The sequence below is a fragment of the Geotrypetes seraphini genome, chromosome 3 (genome assembly GCF_902459505.1).
Source record: "Geotrypetes seraphini chromosome 3, aGeoSer1.1, whole genome shotgun sequence".
In the NCBI taxonomy this organism is placed as follows: Eukaryota; Metazoa; Chordata; class Amphibia; order Gymnophiona; family Dermophiidae; genus Geotrypetes; species Geotrypetes seraphini.
The window spans coordinates 90,296,991-90,316,951 of record NC_047086.1 but is presented as its reverse complement, the minus strand read 5'-3'; the positions used below and the strand labels follow the sequence as shown (position 1 = coordinate 90,316,951).

At 39.7% G+C, this 19,961-nt stretch overlaps 1 protein-coding gene across 2 annotated transcripts in view; it reads right to left on the bottom strand.

The window, feature by feature from the left end:
• HPCAL1 (hippocalcin like 1) overlaps positions 1–19,961 on the bottom strand; it is a 246,800-nt gene that overhangs the window by 15,614 nt on the left and 211,225 nt on the right. For both annotated transcript variants that reach the window (XM_033937090.1, XM_033937089.1), the window contains exon 3: positions 1,139–1,244. In XM_033937090.1, coding sequence (XP_033792981.1) covers positions 1,139–1,244 — 106 coding nt within the window. The remainder of the gene's footprint in view (positions 1–1,138; positions 1,245–19,961) is intronic.

Below are 19,961 nucleotides of genomic sequence, written 5' to 3'. Positions count from 1 at the left end.
TCCCAATTCCTGGAATCATCTAAAGACTATAAAGCCAAAAGAGCAACATTATTAGTCACATTTAAAACTGAGATGGAAAAACAAGATATTCTTAAATTGTATTTTCTAAATAAAACTGCTATGTTCTGTGGCCAACAGATAAATGTTTTCCCAGATGTCTCTAAGCAGACACAACACAGGAGGAAGCAATTCCTACAACTTAAGGATAAAACCTTGAGTGTAGGTGCTTCATTTTTCCTTAAATTTCCCTGCAAATGTTTGGTGGTATATCAAGATACCAAATATATTTTTTTAGATCCAACTCATTTAGAAAATTTTCTTATAGATAAACCCAAGTTGGACACTTTGCCTGTTACTAACGTAGAGGTTGAGATGGAATGATAAATGGAATTATTATTATGCTTGACTCTAGAGTATATTTGTGTTGCATATACTGATGATGTTTAATTATTGCTTGTTAAAGGACGAATCAGGAATAGCCAGCCCCCAATAATGTGGACTTAAAGATTATTATCTATTTTTATTTTAATTTCCTGTGTATTTGTTTATTTTTCTTGAACTTGTTATCTGCTGTAACAATTAATAAATTCAATAAAAAAATAAATAAAAAATAAAACATATGCAAGAAAATTTGAATAGTAATCGTATGTATGTAACCCTTACAATACAATACATCAATTTCTAGACCGTATAATCAAACAGTTTTATGCGGTTCACAAAAAAGTAATAAGGATACAGAAATCTGAGCTCTTTGGGAAAAATGCGATAGAAAATGAAATAAATAAATAAATAAAGTTCCCATGCACCCATCCTTTCAGGTTTTGTCTGGGCTTCTAGTATGATTCTTTGGATGCTTATTAATTTTTGTCCTTATCGTCCGTACACCTGATACTCATTCACTTTGATTTTTCCTACAGATACCAGTTTTGATCATGAACCTACTACAATCAAATGTTAATTTTCAGTGCATAATCATAATTGAAAAACTTTTCTAACTTCTGTAACCAATTTTTAAATATATGACTGTGTATATCATTCAATTTCATTAGATGATAAAATAAAAATCAGAGAATACAAAATAAGAAATATTCTCTAATGTAGGATAAATGTATAGCTACCACCTTTCTACACATCATACCATCATTGTTTGTGTCCATTTGTCTGAAAATTTTGTCTGTCCGCTTTTCTGGAGTAGATTCGTCCTCTGGCATTTTCATCACCGATGACACCATCTTGTATATTGCCTGGAGGAAAAGCAGCATAAAGGCACATTATAACCGAGGAGATCTGAAAACTAGGAAGGATCAGAGCTGAGGTAAGGTCATTTAAGACAACAAGGGCAATTCTACAACTGGGCACCTTCAGATGAATAGCGAGTCTATTCTATAATGTCATCTAGACACCCAAATTCCATTAGAGAATACTAGCACAACCAGTTTCAGTGTCTCATATTTATACTAGTGTTTAAGCCCGTTACATTAACAGGTGCTAGAATAGATGTCTGTCTTTTTTTTTTTTCCTTTGTCTCTCTCTCTCCTTGGATGCTGTCTGTCTGTCTGTCATTCTTTATGTCTGTGTCTCTCCCTGGCCCCCTGTCTGTTTGTCTTTCTTTCTGTCTGTCATTCTTTCTTTCTCTCTCTCTCTCCTTGGCCGCTGTTTGTCTGTTTTGTTTTTTTCTTTCTTTCTGTCTCTCTCTCACTCTCTCTCTCCTTGGATGCTGGCTGTCTATCTGTCCCTCTGTCTGTCATTCTTTCTTTCTCTCTCTCTTTCTCCTTGGCTACTGTCTGTCTGTCTGTATTTCTTTCTGTCATTCTTTCTTTCTCTCTCTCTCTCCTTGTCCACTATCTGGGTTTTATTTTCCTTTTTCTCTCTCTCCTTGGACGATGGCTGACTGTATGTCTTTTTTTCTTTGTCTCTTTCTCCTTGGCTGCTGTCTGTCTGTCTGTATTTCTGTCTGTCTCTCTTCCTGCCCCCCTGTTTTCCTGCTTGACTGACTGTCTCTCCTTTGTCCCCTTCTGTATTCCCCCCCGAGCAAAACTGTCTGCCCCCAGCACACCCCTCCCCCCCTAGCAGCCCCCTTTCCCTCTCTCTGACTGTCTCTCCGTGGCCCCCTTCTGTCTTTCCCCCCCAGAGCACCTTTTCTGTTAGTCTGTCAATGTCCCGTCTGTTTGGCCCCTGTCTGTGTGTGTGTAGATGTCAGGGGGATGTTGGTGGAGGTCGGGGATGTCGGGGGAATATTAGGGATCTTACGGGGATTGCACGCCTTCTCCCACCTACCTTTTTTTTTTAATCAAAAGGCAACTGCGGCAACCGGCACATAATAGCCGCTGCTGGGAGAAGAAAATGGAACGCACGCCTCGCCAACTTTATTTTCTACTATTTCTCTGCTGACCACGGCGCTATGGAAGCATGGAGCCACCAGGTTAGAAGTGCGCATGCGTGCTAAGGGAATTATTATTATTGATGCCTGCAGTTACACCAGCTATAAATCTGCCAGAACTGAGGGTGTGTACATATGAAAGAGACTCATGCAACTTACAGTATTCTGCAAGTTACACATTTAAAGGGGGAGCCCTACCATATATAAGCCCCCTTGCATTATACTCTAAGCCATTTACATATACCATTATGGAATAGCATTTAGGTGCCCTGCCGGTGCTTCTGCAAGTTTAGTGTTCACTTTGGTGCATAAGTGCTAATATTTTGTAAACTCATGCAAGGGGCATATAAATGTGGGCACCTAGATTACAGAATTGCCCTTCACACACTTATAAATCAAAAGCAGCTCAGCCATACAAAATGCATTGCATTTTAAATAACCAGTCTGTTTTGCTCTCATTTGTCTCTGCTTGAGTTACGATTGTTCTTCCTTGTTCAGCAGAATGTAATAATCCATACTCCTGAAGGAACTGTGTATAAAAAAAAATGAAAAATTCTGCTCACTAGTTCTAATTTTCTTGTGCAGAATTTCCCAATATAAAGGGTTGACTCATGCAGGTAATCTATACCCTACCATAGCTATTTTCATCCTCATTTTTCACCTTCCCCAGCTCTCTCAGCTTATATTTCTTCCTCTTCTCGGGTAAGCTTAGCAGACAGCTATCTCTTCCCCTTCACACTATCTTGCTCACCTGTTCTCAACGCTCTAGCTGTTTTATTTTCTATAGTTCTCTCCCTACTTCTCAGCATTAACTGCCCTCCTCATGCTTTCTCCCCCCCAGCTCTGTCCATCCCAAGATCACTTCTCTCGGAGCACACACACAATCCCCCCCATCCATCTTTCGCCAGTCATTTTCACCCTCCTCCACACCCTGCTAGCGTGGCAAGAGGTGATTTTAATAATTTTTTTGTTTAAATCTTATAAGTAGACGGTCATCTTTGATAGTTCAAGGGGATCTTTGGCTAGTAGATTCTGTTAACTGCACAATGCAGAATTTGTGCAGAGCTTCCAACTTACACAGCATTCTGCAATTTTCATTCAGAATTCTGGGCAACCAGTGGTGTCATGTTGTCGGAATGAAGGACAACCTCCCCGTCTCCCTTGCTCTGCCCTTCTTTCCTGCAATCAAGATTAGGTGGTGCATAGCTTTTCAACAGCCACATCCTCCTTTGCCTTCTTGGGTCATACCGTTCCTTTGAAACCATGCAGGTCTCTGTAAGGCTGTGTCTAATGTTGATGACCGTTTACAGTAGGAATGATGTCCCCAAATTTTTTAGCACTGGGATTAATACATTCTAATTTAGCAGTTATCACAGGACACCTGAGCGCATTCCATGGTATACCATTTTAAGCTGCATTAGAAACATAGAAACATGATGGCAGATAAAGGCCAAATGGCCCTTCTAGTCTGCCCATCCACAGTAACTATTATCTCTTTCTCTCTCCGAGAGATCCCACGTAATATCCCAGGCCCTCTTGAATTCAGACACAGTCTCTGTTTCCACCACCTCTTCCGGGAGACTGTTCCACGCATCTACAACCCTTTCCGTAAAAAAGTATTTCCTCAGATTACTCCGGAGCCTATCACCTCTTAACTTCATCCTATGCCTTCTCATTGCAGAGTTTCCTTTCAAATTAAAGAGACTCGACTCATGCACATTTATATTACGTAGGTATTTAAATGACTTATCATATCTCCCCTCTCCCGCCTTTCCTCCAAAGTATACAGATTGAGATCTTTAAGTCTGTCCCCATACGCCTTATCATGAAGACCACGCACCATTTTAGTAGCCTTCCTATGGACCGACTCCATCCTTTTTATATCTTTTTGAAGGTGCGGCCTTCAGAATTGTACACAATATTCTAATTGAGGTCTTACCAAAGTCTTATACAGAGGCATCAATACCTCCTTTTTCCTACTGGCCATACCTCTCCCAGTGCATCCTTCTAGCTTTCGCCATCACCTTTTCAACCTGTTTGGCCAACTTAAGATCACCGTATACAATCACACCCAAGTCCCGCTCTTTTGTCATGTACATAAGTTTTTTTCCCCCTAAACTGTACAATTCCTTCGGGTTTTTGCAGCTCAAATGCATGACCTTGCATTTCTTAACATTAAATGTTAGCTGCCAAATTTCAGACCATTCTTCAAGCTTCACCATGTCTTTCTTCATATTATTCACACCATCCAGAGTGTCTTACTCTATTTCAGATTTTGGTATCAACCGCAAAGAGGCAAATCTTACCGGACAACCCTTCAGCAATATCATTTATAAAAATGTTAAAAAGAACAGGCTCAAGAACAGACCTTTGAGGCATACCACTGGTAACATCCCTTTCCTCAGAGCGATTGCCACTGATCACTACCCTCTGTTGCCTTCCACTCAATTAGTTCCTGATACAGCCCATTACTTTGGGACCAATCACAAGGGCACTCAGTTTATTTATTATACATCTGTGTAGAACACTGTCAAAGGCTTTGCTAAAATCTAAATACAACACATCCTCTATCCAATTCTCTGGTCACTCAGTCAAAAAAAACAGATCAGATTTGTATGACAAGACCTACCTCTAGTGAATCCATGTTGCCTCCAGTCCTGTAATCCAAAGGATTCCAGAGACTTGACCATTCTCTCTTTTAAAAGCATTTCCATTAATTTGCTTACCACAGAAATCAGTCTTACCGGCCTTTAATTTCTGACTTCTTCCTTACTTCCACTTTTGTGGAGAGGGACCACATATGCCCTTCTCCAGTCCTCCGGTACTACTCTCGACTCTAGAGACTCATTGAAAAGGTCAGTCAGCGGAGCTACCAGAACTTCCCTAAGTTCCTTCAGCACCCTTGGATGTACACCATCCGGCCCCATCGCTTTATCAACCTTTATTTTAGTTAGCGCCTCACGAAACACAACCATCTGAAAATTGATCAGGGTCTAATACTCCTCCATTCCTATTCACTTTTGTCTTCTGCAGACCCTCTCCCAGCGCTTCAGCCATGAACACAGAACAGAAATATTTGTTAAGCAATTCGGCATTTTCTTTATCAGCTTCTACATATTCCTCCCCTTCACTTTTGAGTCTCATAATGCCTCTTTTGCACTTCTTCCTATCACTAATATATCTAAAAATGTCTTGTCTCCCTGTTTTACCATGTCAGCTATTTTTTCTTCCATTTGCATCTTTGCTTTCCTGACTACACAACCAGCCTCACTTAACTTTTCCAGATATTTTTGCCTGTCTTCCTCTTTCTGCGATCTTTTGTAGTTTATGAAAGCTAACCTCTTATTCCTTACCTTCTAAGCTCCTACTTTTGAGGACCAAAGCGGCCTTCTTTTTTCTTACTTTTATTTACTTGCCTCACAAAAAGGTTTGTTGCCCTTATAATCGCTCCTTTCAGTTTTGCTCATTAGACAAACTTTAGTGACTAATATAGCTTAGTAAATGGACCCCTTAGTGTACTAATCATACATAGAACTATGATGGCAGATAAAGGCCAAATGGCCCATCCAGTCTGCCCATCCGCAGCATCCATTATCTCCTCCTTTTCCAGGCTTTCTTGAATTCAGACACAGTGTCTCCACCACCTCTACTGGGAAACTATTCCACACATCTACCAAATATACTCAAATAAAAACCGAGATTTTTGGGCCAAACAAATGGCCCAAAAATGGGGGTCTTAGTTTATATTTGAGTCAGCATTGACTCCCCCAAACCTGTTGCAGGCCTCTTCTGGGTCTGCCTGGGTGGTCCAGGACAGGAGGAATGCTTTCTGTCTCCTGCCCCGGACAACTCTACTTTTACCTCCCTCCAACTCCCTGGTGTACCTTTTAAATCCCTGGTGATCCAGCGGTGGGTTGAACCTTCTGCTAGAGATAGTTTTGGCAGGCAGAGCAGGGTCTGACTTAAGACTCCATTCCCTTCCTCCCTTCTCTCACCCACCCCTAGCTCATTTCTTCACTTATAGTCATCATTTATTGTCAATTATGCTAATTAGAACAACAGGAGAACTCTGTTTCATTATCTGTAAAGCATCAAACACTAAATAAGCATACAATATAACCCTAAGACTATCTAAGAAAGAAACACTAAATAAAGCATATAATAAAATCCTAAGTCTCTCTATACTAGTCTAATATATTCCAAGTAGCCTAATAATGTTTAATTAACTAATCAATTCGATAACAAGATGCAGACAGTAGCCAAGCAGCAAGAGGGGTGCTATCCAGTCTTTTGCACCGAGTGTCACGTGTGCTCGCTGCAAAGAGCTTCTAGCTCTCAGAGAATGAGTACATTCCCTTGAGGTTAGAGTAGCAGACTTGGAGGAGATGAGGGAGACAGAGAAGTACATAGAGGAGACCTACAGGGATGTTGTAGAAACATCTTGCCTCACCAATTTGCTTGACTTCTTTGAAGGTGTGAATAAATATATGCATAAAGGTGAGCCGGTTGATGTAGTTGATCAAGTTCCTCATAAGAGGCTACTGAGAAAATTAAAGAGTCATGGGATAGGTAGAAAAGTTCAGTTGTGGATTAAGAATTGGTTATCGGATAGAAAACAGAGTGTAGGGTTAAATGGTAATTTTTCTCAATGGAGGAGAGTAAATAGTGGAGTGCCGCAGGGGTATGTACTGGGACCGGTGCTATTTAACTTATTTATAAATGATCTGGAAATTGGAACGACGAGTGAGGTGATTAAATTTGCAGATGACACTAAACTGTTCAAAGTTGTTAAAACGCATGTGGTTTGTGAAAAATTGCAGGCGGACTTTAGGAAATTGGAAGACCGGGCGTCCCAAGTGGCAGATGAAATTCAATGTGGACAATTGTAAAATGATGCACATTAGGAAGAATAACCTGAATCACAGTTATCGGATGCAAGGGTCTACCTTGGGGGTTAGCGCCCAAGAAAAGGATCTGGGTGTCACTGTAGAGAATACGATGAAACCTTCTGCCCAATGTGCAGTGGCACAAAGCAAATAGGATGCTAGGAATTATTTAAAAAGGGATGGTTAACAAGACTAAGAATGTTATAAGGTCCCTGTATCGCTCCATGGTGCGACCTCACCTGGCGTATTGCATTCAATTCTGGTCTCCTTATCTCAGGAAAGATATAGAGACACTAGAAAAGGTTCAAAGAAGAGCGACCAAGATGATAAAGGGGATGGAATGCCTCTCGTATACAGAAAGACTAAAATGGTTAGGGCTCTTCAGCTTGGCAAAGAGACAGCTGAGGGGAGATATGACTGAAGACTACAAAATTCTGAGTGGAGTAGATAGAATGGGTACAAGTGGATTGATTGTTCACTCCATCAAAATTTACAAAGACTAGAGGGACACTCGAAGTTGCAGGGAAATACTTTTAAAATCAATAGGAGGAAATATTTTTTCACTCAGAGAATGGTTAAGCTCTGGAACTCATTGCCAGAGGTTGTGGTAAGAACATAAGCATCGCCTCTGCCGAGTCAGACCATAGGTCCATCGTGCCCAGCGTTCTGCTCCTGCCGCGGCCCCCCAGGTCAATGACCTGTAAGTGATCCTTTACTAAGATATGTTATCCTGTATAATATCCCTTTAATTATACCTTTCAATCCCCCTTTTCCTTCAGGAACTGTTCTAATTTCTTTTTGAAACCCAAAATTGTACTCTGCTCTAAGAGCAGGTAGCGCAGCTGATTTTAAGAAAGGTTTGGACAATTTCCTGGAGGAAGAGTCCATAGTCTGTTATTGAGAAAGACATGGGGGAGGATATGTGGTAGTATCCTAATATATTCCTCAGTTAGAATACACATTTTTGTGGATATCTTTTGTTTCATGAGTAAATCAAGGTAAAGTTTTGTTGTTTATTTGCAATTGTATCACTTTCTTTTCCAGAGATAAATTAAAAAAAAAAAAAAAATATTTGACATCGATATGTGTGAAAGTTCTCTCTGGATTAAATTTCAGCTTACAATCATCTATTGTTCCATAGTAGAAATCACTAGGTTATCAGTCAGAAGCTCAGAGGACGATACAGATGACAAAGAGAGAACAGTTATATCATCAGTGTAACCAAAATGTTTAATAACTAAATCAGTCCGTTTAGTACCCAACAAGGCTAGATAAACATTAAATAATAATGGGGAAGTGGAGAGCCTTGTGGGACACCACAAGGATTACTCCATGTTTCACAAAAGATCATTAAAACACACCTTATAGGTGCAAGATCACATGAAACTGTAAAACCAATGATATACCATTCCAGAAATACCAATTGCATTTAAACAATTTAACAAAAAATATGTGGTCTACCAGATCAAAAGTACTATTTAGATCAAACTGTAATATTGGTGCCCTTTGTCCTCTACTGAATAATGCATATAAATGGTACAACAATGAAATCAGAACAGTCTCTATGCTATGAAGTGGTTGAAATCTTGATTGAGAATTGTGTAAAAGAGCAAAACGTTGTAAGTATTCCATCAATTGACAGTGGACTATCCCTTCCATTAATTTTACAAAAAATTGTTGGAGTTAATAGGTCTGAAATTAGAGACTTGAATTATTGGAAGTTTCTTATCTTTCAGAATTGGAGTTATGATAATGTCCCTTTTGTATGGGAAATTCCTCTTGTTCTAGTATTTCCACCAACCACTGAAAAAGCTCCTTTTGAAATTTTAACAATGAAACCTATTGCACAGTAGGAAGATACGAGCCAAGCAAATAATATGAATGCACAAATTTAGCATAAAGATTGTTTAAAAATCCCCAATCAGGGATAGAAAAGTACTCTAATTTAAGTCTACCAAATTTTGATAAATGTAAGACTTCAGAATTAAATTCCAATGAATTTTAACTCAGTCTCTTAAAGTACATACCTTGGAACAAAAATAATGCATTGTGCTAAGTCATCAGCAGACGGAGAACAATCATTGAGGACTTCATAATAGAGAGCCACACGGGAATGGGAATCTTGCGAGGGTCCCCTCCAGGTCCTCATGGATTCCCTCTAGACTCTTAATAATAATAATAACATTATTCTTCTTTATTGTCACAGTCGAGTAACTTCTAGGCGGTTCACATTGAAGAAGGCTGGACAATCAGCGAATTACAGAATGCAAGACATGGGGATACAACTAATTACATAAGAGGTAGATAAAAGGACAGCATATTACACCGAGATTAATAGAGGGAAAAATAGCATTGTAAGTGGTGAGGCTTCTGTTTAGGAGATTAATTTACCAAACAGTATGGTTTTGATTGATTTCCAGAACCCGCAGGAATGGGTATGGTTTGTTCGGGGCTCCTGTGGGTGTGGTACCATCCTCCAGTGTCATCTTATCCAGCTGCCCTTGCTTGCTTTTTTTCAGGCCTCCAGCAGCGTTCATTTCTACACACTGCTGGTGGCTAACCTGGAAATCTTCCCTCCGACGCATTTTGAAATTAGAGGGAAGGCTTCTGGGTCAGCTGCCAGTAGCGTGGAAGAGCTGGTAAGATGCTGCATTGGAGGGTGAGAGAGGGAAAGAGATGTTGCATGGAGGGGGGTGAGGGAAGAGATGATTCATGGGCTAGGAGGGGGTATGGGGTGGTAGTGAAGATATGCTGCAAGGGCTAGGGAATGGGAAGGGAGTGAAAGATGCTGCTGTGGAGGAGGAAAGAGAAAGGGAGAATGGTTGTATATAGATGCGTGGAACAGGAGGGAAAGAGATGGTGCACATAGGGAAGAGAAGAAAGTGGGACATGATAGTGGAGGAACATGATGGTGGAGAGGAGGGGTGGAGAAATACTGGATTTTGTGGTGGAGAGAGAAGGGTGGGCAGATGATATGCAAGAGGGAGGAATGTTAGACATAGTGGTGGCAGAAAAGCGGCATGGCGCTGGAGAGGGATCATAGGAGGATAATTTTGGGCATGAGGCTGGTGGGGAGGGGCAAAAGATACTGCCCAAGGGCCAGGGGATGAAGAGGTGAGAGAGATGCACCCTGGATCCCTCTCTCTTTTTCTACTCCCTTTTATCAAGAGATATCTGAATAAAGAACTGATTTCCAAATACCATCTAGTATAACAATGTTAGGCTACAACACATCTTTAGCTAAGAATGTCACTAAATCCAGGTGATGCCCTTTTTGAAGAGTCTTAGAAAAAGAAGGAATATCATATTCTAATGTGCATAAAAATGCCATCAAATATCTTACTGCTAAATCATCTTCTTTAAAGGCAAATTAACATCACCTAACAACAAACCGTATAATGTCGAAGTAGAGTTATTAAAAAAACAACTCATAATAATCTTCCCTAGCCCATGCCCAACTTCCCTGTGGTAAAGTATACACCTGAGATAATCTTTTAAACTCTTATTTTGTACACGACATGCTAGGATTTCCAAATCACTAGTCTGCTTTGAATTTAATAAAGAAAACTCCAAAGAATCTCTAAGGATAATTGCAATTTCCAACCCCCCGCCCCCCCCACCATTCATTCTCTCTACATTAATAGAACTACCTTATATCTAAATGGGCAGACATCATGAATTATGGGATTAGCCAGAAGAAGCCAAGTCTCGGTCAAAAAAAAAGAATTCAAATATTTTTCCTCTAGCCAATCTCTCACCAGAAAAGCACAAGAAATAGGCTGAAAATTCTCAATAGATTAAATTGTACAACTGGATACAGACTAATTCATTCTCTCTACATTTATGAGTGTTTCAAGAGGAAATACATCAACTTGACAACACTGAAATAAGTTGATATCCAACCATGGAACAGTCAACTAAAGTTCGGTTCGACAGATATATATGAAGATTATATCTAACTTAATAATAGAATAATATACCAGGATGGACTGACTAATCATTGCTTTCACCCGCCAACAATTAAAACAGGCTAAGTATAGCAACAAAAATCCCAGAAGCTCCATCTTCAATCTACTATAGACTTAGGTATAACTTAAATAAAATATTGTGTAAAATGTGTGCAAAGCGGCATGCAAATGGGCAAAACATGCCCCTTTGGTGTGACACCTCTAATGCTGTATATTAGTAGGTGATGTCATCAACTGTCTGTCAAAGCACGAAATTCAAAAGCAAAGTTCAGCACCACTTTTACAAATCCTTCAGCTCTCCTGTAGACAGGAAGCAGTTAATAGCAGTCTGAAGACAAGCCCTTCTCAGTGATTTTTTTTTTTTTTTTTTTTACAATCAAAGTAACAGAAGGAACAATATCTGTACGAGAACATTTAATTAAAGAAGTTAAAGGCCTCAAATTATTTAAAGAACGGATAACTTCTGCAATCTGATCTGCGGATAGTTTCAAAATTCACCCAAGTTTCAACATCAGTAAATGAATCACTAGTTGGCAAAGGCAATGAAATGAGCTTAATTCCTGAACACTCTAAACTTTTGCTTGAGATCTGTCAGCAAATTGCTGAGGATTGGGCCATTTCTCTACAGATAATAGGTTGACTTCATCTCACGTAGTAACTATCAAAAATAATTCCCCGGATTTACCAGAAACAGATTCAATCTTCTGAATGAAATAATTTATTTTAGCAGCAATAGTCGCCTGTTGATAAGCTTCAAGAGCTAATTAATTACTTTTAGATCTAAACATTCTCGCCATTTTCTCTCTAAAGTACATACTTCCATCTTTTCAGTACGCAAAGCTGAAGCATATCATGATACTTCAGTGTCATACTCATCAGTTGTGACTTTAGGTGGAGCAATCAAATTAAGGGCCTGAGATAGTGAAGAATGCCATAAATCAACATCATTAACAGAAAATGTATCTAGAGTACTAATCAAAGGTAACAAGTGTTCTCAAATCTTCTACCTTGTAGGAATTAAAAGTAATTTTAGTTGCGACATCATTACAACATTTTTTCCCATCAGACGCATGTAACTTACAATTCAATAGGATATGATCAGACCAAAGAATATCATATGGTTTCCAATGAAGTGATCAACATGTAGATTAATATCCCCTAAAATAACAGAATTATAGGGATCTAACTTGACTAACAATAGCTTCAATTAACAGTGATTCATCAACATAAAGTAGTCCTGGAGGAAAACATAGTAAAAAGATGACAAACAATAAAGTCTCAAACATCATCAAATTTCAAAAGTAGAGATCTGAAAATTCAGAGGTCTTACAAATAACTAATAATCCTCTTCCATGCTTTCCAACATGAGGTTTAGAAAGTGAGTAATAAATTTGGTGGACATAACAGCAATATCAAAATCATACAGCATTAACTAAAACAAATGAATGAATGTAGCTATACAAAATATCTGTATTAACAGGAATAGAAACAATTGTATGATCATGCGAAAACAAATTCCTAATTGGCGGAAGAACACCATAGCTATATCTTAGGCCAGCACAACAGAGGAAAAATTTCCTTCATTGTCAAAACCCATTAGCACAAAATCACTTTAAGTCCGCTCTAAGGAATACTCAAAGGAGAAAATTGGTCTTGCTCCTTCATCAGAGCTCGCATCTCTGGCGCTAGCCCACCTTCTTCAGCTCCTGAGTGATGTCACCCAGAAAGCAGACCCATTGGTCCATGGGATCAGGCTGGGAGCAGCGCTCTTTCAGAGGTAAGGCCTTGGTTTAGCTAACCTTTCAACTGACCACAAAATACTTCAAAATTTTTGTAGCAGATCTACCAGAAAATGAGGATCTACCTTTTAAATCATCCACGGTCTTCAGTTTATACAAACACATTTATTTTATGTTTATTTGGTCACCTGATACACTGCTATCATACCAATCAGGGCCTTAGGCTCCTCCCCATGCATCACATGATGCACCAGGGAGGGGAAGACCCATGATTTTGGACTTGCAGGCCTCAGAGGAGTTACTGAGCATCTCTTCTGCTCCCAACTTCCTTGAAATGTGCCGGGGGGGGGGGGAGGGGGGGCTTTTTTCATTTTTTTTTTAATGGGACATTTAAAAAAATGAATAAAAAAACAACTCCAAAACAGGCAGACCTGTCTGTTTTTTGAGATCGCTAACCCCTTTGCCTTTTTTTGTGCTTAGCCAAGCGATGTCAGTGTATCACATTACTTGGCATGGGGTTTTAGCGTATTTGCTTGGCTGGAGTGGAAAATGGGCGATTGAAGGGAAAAAACACACGGTGAGGCATTTTGAGCATCAGGTTGGCAAACGCGATCGTTGCTAATGCTGTCAAAACAGGTTTAGTGATGATCGCTGGCTTTAGTGCATCTGGGCTTATGCTCTCTGCTGCTTTCACAATCCTGCCGCTGTAGCAGCTCACAATTTATTGATCACTTCCCAATCTGCTCTGGCCTGGGCGATCGGCACTCCCCTTTAAAAGATATCATCACAAAAGGGAAGAGAGAGCATACTGATAGCGAGATTGCAATACAGGCCACGGTAGACCAGGTTTCCTTAAATACAGAACAGGCTGATTTTAAAGGTTGCAAATTATTCATATCATACCCTCACAAAATGTAGCAAACAAATAACCCTAATCACACAAATGATGGGGATGAGAAATGATTTATTTTATTTTTCATTAATTTTCTTTTTATCAATTTTCAAAGCAAATGATTCCCTCCTCAAATTCTTTTCAATCTTCTCGTAGTTGTTCAATTACTTTAACAATAGCCTTATATGCACCACTCATGCAAAGTTAACCAGAAACACACATGATGATATACATGAATGTTGAATTTCCCCAGGGAATAAAGAAACCTCCAGTGCTTGCAGCAGTCAGACCTTTAGAACAAGTCTTAGTCAGAACTGCCTTATGCAAGCTATCACTGGTTTCAAAAATCTCCCTGTAAGCTATAAGTACTATTATTGAACTTTCTTTTTGTGTAAGTGTGTGTGTCTATATATATATATATATATATATATATATATATATATATATATATTTAAAGTACTTAGCTTATATTAACTTTAGATGTCCCTTAGACCAATTGGAGTGGTTACAAAGCTGTTATCTTGAATAAGCTATTGGTCACAGTCTCTACGTAGCGTCTCCGTTTCGCTCAAAACAGAGCTTCATTAGGAGATATAAAGCCAATTGCTGAGCAAATTGTAAATATATATACAAGAAACACTGTTTGAAATATCTGTATGCAAATGCCAGAAGCCTAAGAAACAAGATGGGAGAGTTCGAATATTTTGCACTAAATGAAAAGATAGATATAATAGGCATCTCTGAGACCTGATGGAAGGAAGATAACCAATGGGATACTCTCATACCAGGGACAAACTATATCTCAGAGAGAGGGTAGATCGAATTGGTGGAGACGTAGCATTATGTTAACGAAGGCCTTGAATTGAATGGACTGAAAATTCTAAAGGAACAGAAACACACCTTGGAATCTCTATGGGTAGAAATTCCTTGTGTAAAGGGGATAAGGTTAGTGATAGGAGTGTACTACCATCCGCCTGACCAGGGTGAACCGATGGATGCTGAAATGTTATCAGAAATTAAGGAGGCTAACAAACTGGGTAACATAATAATAATGGGTGATTTCAACTACCCTGATATTGATTGGGCAAACATAACATCAGGGCGTACTAGGGAGATAAAATTTCTTTATGAAATCAAGGACTGCTTTAAGAAGTAGCTGGTTCAGGAACTGATAAAAGGTGAAGCAATTTTAGACCTAGTTCTTAGTGAAACACATGCAGGAGGTAATGGTGCTGGGGCCACTTGATAATAGTGATCATTACATGATTAGATTTGATATAATCCCTGGATTAAGTTCACACAGGAAATCCAATATAACAGCATTAACTTTAAAAAAGGAGACTATGATACCATGAGAAGAATAGTAAAAAAGAAACAGAGGATTAGCTGCAAAGATCAAAAATTTACATCAGGTGTGAGAACCAAAAGAGAATCCTTCAGAAAGTGAAAGAAGGATCCAACTAAAAATATAAGCAGCACAAGGGATGGCAAGTCAAATGCAAAGCGGGGGGAGGGGTCCAAGATGGTGGACTGAGGCTGTGAGCATTTGAGATTGAATCCTGCTGGAGTTTTCATTGAAAAACTTGTTCCTTTTTTAAAATGCCTCATTTGAAGCGGAAAGGCATCGTGAAGGTGACACCATCGCTCCTGCCCATGCAGACATCGTTGCCGGTCCAGCAGTCCCTTGATCACTACACAGTTAAACTTTTGAGCAACCTGTCGGGAGGTGCTCCTGCTGGCAATTTGGGAGAGGGAGATCCCACAGCTTTGGGACTAGATGCTTCACTCTCTCCCCCGACGATTCTCCCTCCTCCGTGACCGGCTGTGGAATGGGTTGAAGCAGAAATCTCTGATGCATCTGAGTGCTCTGGCAACGGGGCCACGCCCAGAGAGTTGGGTAATGCTCATGAGAGCCTTACTGAACACACAGCCAAAGGGGACTCGGAGGTAACCTTAAAATCTATCTGGAAGGTGATTCAAGGATTGAATCAAGCAGTAACTAATTCTACTCAAGAAACAGCACTACTTGTAAGTAGAATTATTTTGTTGCAATCTGTGGATTCTATTTAAAACAATATGTACAAACTGAAAGTGACATTAAACAACTTAAGAAACCGGCCTCATCCCATATGAAGTATAATAATATTTTATACAAAAAAATTGAAAGGATTGAAAATTTAAATCAGAGATTGAAACTAAGAATATTGAATTTTCCAAAAATAGTAAAAATAGTGGCAATGACTCCAGTAGATCTATTTTAAAAAATACCTAATTGAGATTTTACACTTTTCCTCATCAAATATTCCTCCTATGAACAAGGTATATTATTTTCCTTTATCTTCGAAGAAACCGAGGTTACCTTTAGAATTAAAGAATGTGGTTCAGTCTTGAGCAAATGAAAATATACTGCAAGATTTATCAGCTATATTGGAAGAATTTACTGTAACCATAACTGATAGATCAACATTATTAGTTTCATTTGTATTTGATAACCATTTTAATTTAGTTTTGAAACAGTATTTCTGTAATTCAGTTATTTTTTTATGGACAAAAAATTTGAATATACATTCAAGTGAAAAAATTAGGACACCCCATGAAATATTCAATTCTTTCTTTAAAAATGTTCACATATCGATTTCAAGTCTTTTATTTATTTCTGGGAAAGTGATGTAATTGCAGGTAAACAACAAAATTTTCCTTGATTTAATCATGAAACAAAAGGTATCCACAAAAATGTGTATTCTAATTGAGCAATAAATGAGGACACCCCCACATATCCTCCCTCAAGTCACACAGAGGTGTATCACATCATGTGCACATGATTAGAACATCATTACTCAACATTTTGAAGGAGGTTTGCCCTACTTAAACCTCAGACATTTAGTTTGGTGTGCTCATGACTGCTGTGGTGAGAATGAACACCATGGTAAGATCAAAAGAGCTGTCTGAGACCTTCAGAAAGAAGATTGTAGAAGCTTATAAGTCTGGTAAGGGATTTAAAAAGATGTCAAAAGAATTTTGCATTAGCTATTCCACGGTCTGGAAAAGAGTATACAAGTGGAGGACTTTCCAAACAACTGCCAACATGCCCAATCTGACAATCCAAACAAGTTGACCCCCAGAGCAGACCACAAGATGCTAAAAGAAGTCTCCAAAAACCCTAAAATGTCGTCATACAGCAGGCTCTTGCTACTGTTGATGTGAAAGTGCAAGCCCTACAGTCGGAAAGAGACTGCACAAATTTAACTTGCATGGGAGGTGTACAAGGAGGAAGCCTTTGCTCGCTAAGAGAAACATCAAGGCCAGACTGAAGTTTGCCAGAGAAAACGTAGACAAACACCAGGACTTCTGGAATAGTGTTCTATGGACAGATGAGTCTAAAATTGAATTATTTAGACACTAGAAAAGAGGATATGTTTGGCATACACCAAATACAGCATTCCAGAAAAAGAACCTCATACCAACTGTGAAGCATGGAGCTGGAATGGTCATGGTTTGGGGATGCTTTGCTGCAGCAGGACCTGGCCAGCTCACCATCATAGAATCCACCATGAATTCTACCATGTATTAGAGGGTGCTTGAGGAACATGTGAGACGATCAGTAAGAAAATTAAAGCTGAAGTGAAACTGGACACTGCAACACAACAATGACCCAAATCATACCAGTAAATCCACCTAGGACTGGCTGAAAACTAAGAAATGGAGAGTCCTGGCGTGGCCGAGTCAAAGTTCTGATCTTAATCCCATTGAGATACTGTGGGGTGATTTGAAACGGGCTGTACATGCATGAAACCCCTCAAACATCTCACAGCTGAAAGAATTCTGCATTGAGGAGTGGGCCAAACTTTTCGCAGACCAATGTCAGAGACTGGTAGATGGCTACAAGAAGCATCTCACTGCCGTTAATTCAGCCAAAGGGGTAACACTAACTATTAGGGTGTAGGGTGTCCTAATTTATTTCTCGGTTAGAATACACATTTTTGTGGATATCTTTTGTTTCATGAGTAAATCAAGGAAAAATTTTGTTGTTTACCTACAATTACATCACTTTCTTTTCCAGAGATAAATTAAATTAAAAAAAAAAAAAAAAGATTTGACATCAATATGTGAAAATTTCTTAAGAAAGAACTGAATATTTCATGGGGTGTCCTAATTTTTTCACATGACTATCCTGATGTAACAAAAACCACACAAGATAAAAGGAAATTGTTTGGGCATTAGGGAAGAGACTAGAACCTTGTGTACTACGTTCTTACTAGCATACCCCTGTAAGTGTGTTGTAAAATATCTGGGTCGGAAGTATGTAATTTTTTTTTTTTTTGAACCGCAACATCTGAGAACCTTTCTAGATATGAAGAAGATCATAAGAGCAACAGAATCAACTAAGGAGTGAATTAAGAATATTAACTCAAAAGGGACTCAGTTTTTTAGCCTTTTCTTATGATTATTGCTTTAAATTCTCCTGAGTAATGATGACCCCCTTATGAATATTATAGTGGTCTAAGGAGGTTTATTATTTGTTACTTTATTTCCTCTCTTGAGAGGAAACATAAGAACATAAGAAGTTGCCCCCGCTGAGTCAGACCAGAGGTCCATCTTGCCCAGCAGTCCGCTCCCGCGGCGGCCCATCAGGCCTAGTGCCTGAACAGTAGTCCCTGATTAATTTTGTAACTTACCTCTAATCCCATCCCTATAATCTACCTTTACTCTTATCTGTACCCCTCAATCCCTTTGTCTTCAAAGTACCTATCCAAAGCTTCTTTGAACCCCTGTAGCGTGCTCCTGTTTATCACATCCTCTGGTAGCACGTTCCATGTATCCACCACCCTCTGTGTGAAAAAGAACTTCCTGGTGTTTGTTCTAAACCTCTCCCCTTTCAATTTCTCTGAGTGCCCCCTTGTACTTATTGATCCCCTTAATTTGAAAAATCTGTCCCTGTCTATTTTTTCTATGCCCTTCATGATCTTGAAGGTTTCTCTCATGTCTCCTCTAAGTCTCCGCTTTTCCAGGGAGAAAAGCCCTAGCTTTTTCAGTCTGTCAGTATATGAGAGGTCCTCCATGCCCTTTATTAGCTTAGTTGCTCTTCTCTGGACCCTCTCAAGTACCTCCATGTCCTTCTTGAGGTACGGCGACCAGAACTGAACACAGTATTCCAGGTGCGGGCACACTGCGCCGACGCCTTCAATGTTGTGTCTACCATCACTCCCAGGTCTCTTTCAAGGTCGCTCACCCCTAGCGCTGATCCCCCCATTTTGTAAGTGAACATCGGGTTTTTTTTCCCTATATGCATGAACTTGCATTTCCCTATGTTGAAACTCATTTGCCACTTTTTGGCCCATTTTTCCAGTGTTGTCAGATCTTTTTGGAGATCTTCGCTGTCCTCCATGTTATTGACCTTGCGATATAGTTTGGTGTCATCCGCAAATTTAATAACCTCACATTTTGTTCCTGCTTCCAGGTCGTTAATGAATATATTGAATAGGAGCGGTCCCAGCACCGACCCCTGTGGAACTCCGCTCGTGACCCATTGCCAGTCTGAGTAATGTCCCTTTACTCCAACCCTCTGTTTCCTGTCTGCCAGCCAGTTTTTGATCCATCGGTGGACCTCCCCTTGCACCCCATGGTTCCATAGCTTCCTTAGTAGTCTTTCATGTGGCACCTTGTCGAAGGCTTTTTGGTTGTCAAGGTAAATGATATCTATGGATTCCCTTTTATCCACCTGGCTGGTTACCCCCTCAAAAAAGTATAATAAGTTTGTGAGGCATGACCTGCCCTTGCAGAAGCCATGCTGGCTTGACTTTAGCTGCCCATAGTTGTCGATGTGTTCCCAGATGCTGTCTTTAATCAGTGCTTCCATCATCTTTCCCGGGACCGAGGTCAAGCTCACCGGCCTGTAGTTTCCTGGGTCTCCCCTTGAGCCTTTCTTGAAGATGGGCGTGACATTTGCTATTTTCCAGTCTTCCGGAATCTCTCCAGTTTTTAGGGATAGGTTGCATATTTGTCGAAGTGGCTCAGCTATTTCGTTCCTTAGTTCCTTGAGTACTCTTGGGTGAATGCCATCCGGACCTGGCGATTTGTCGCTCTTTAGCCTGTCTA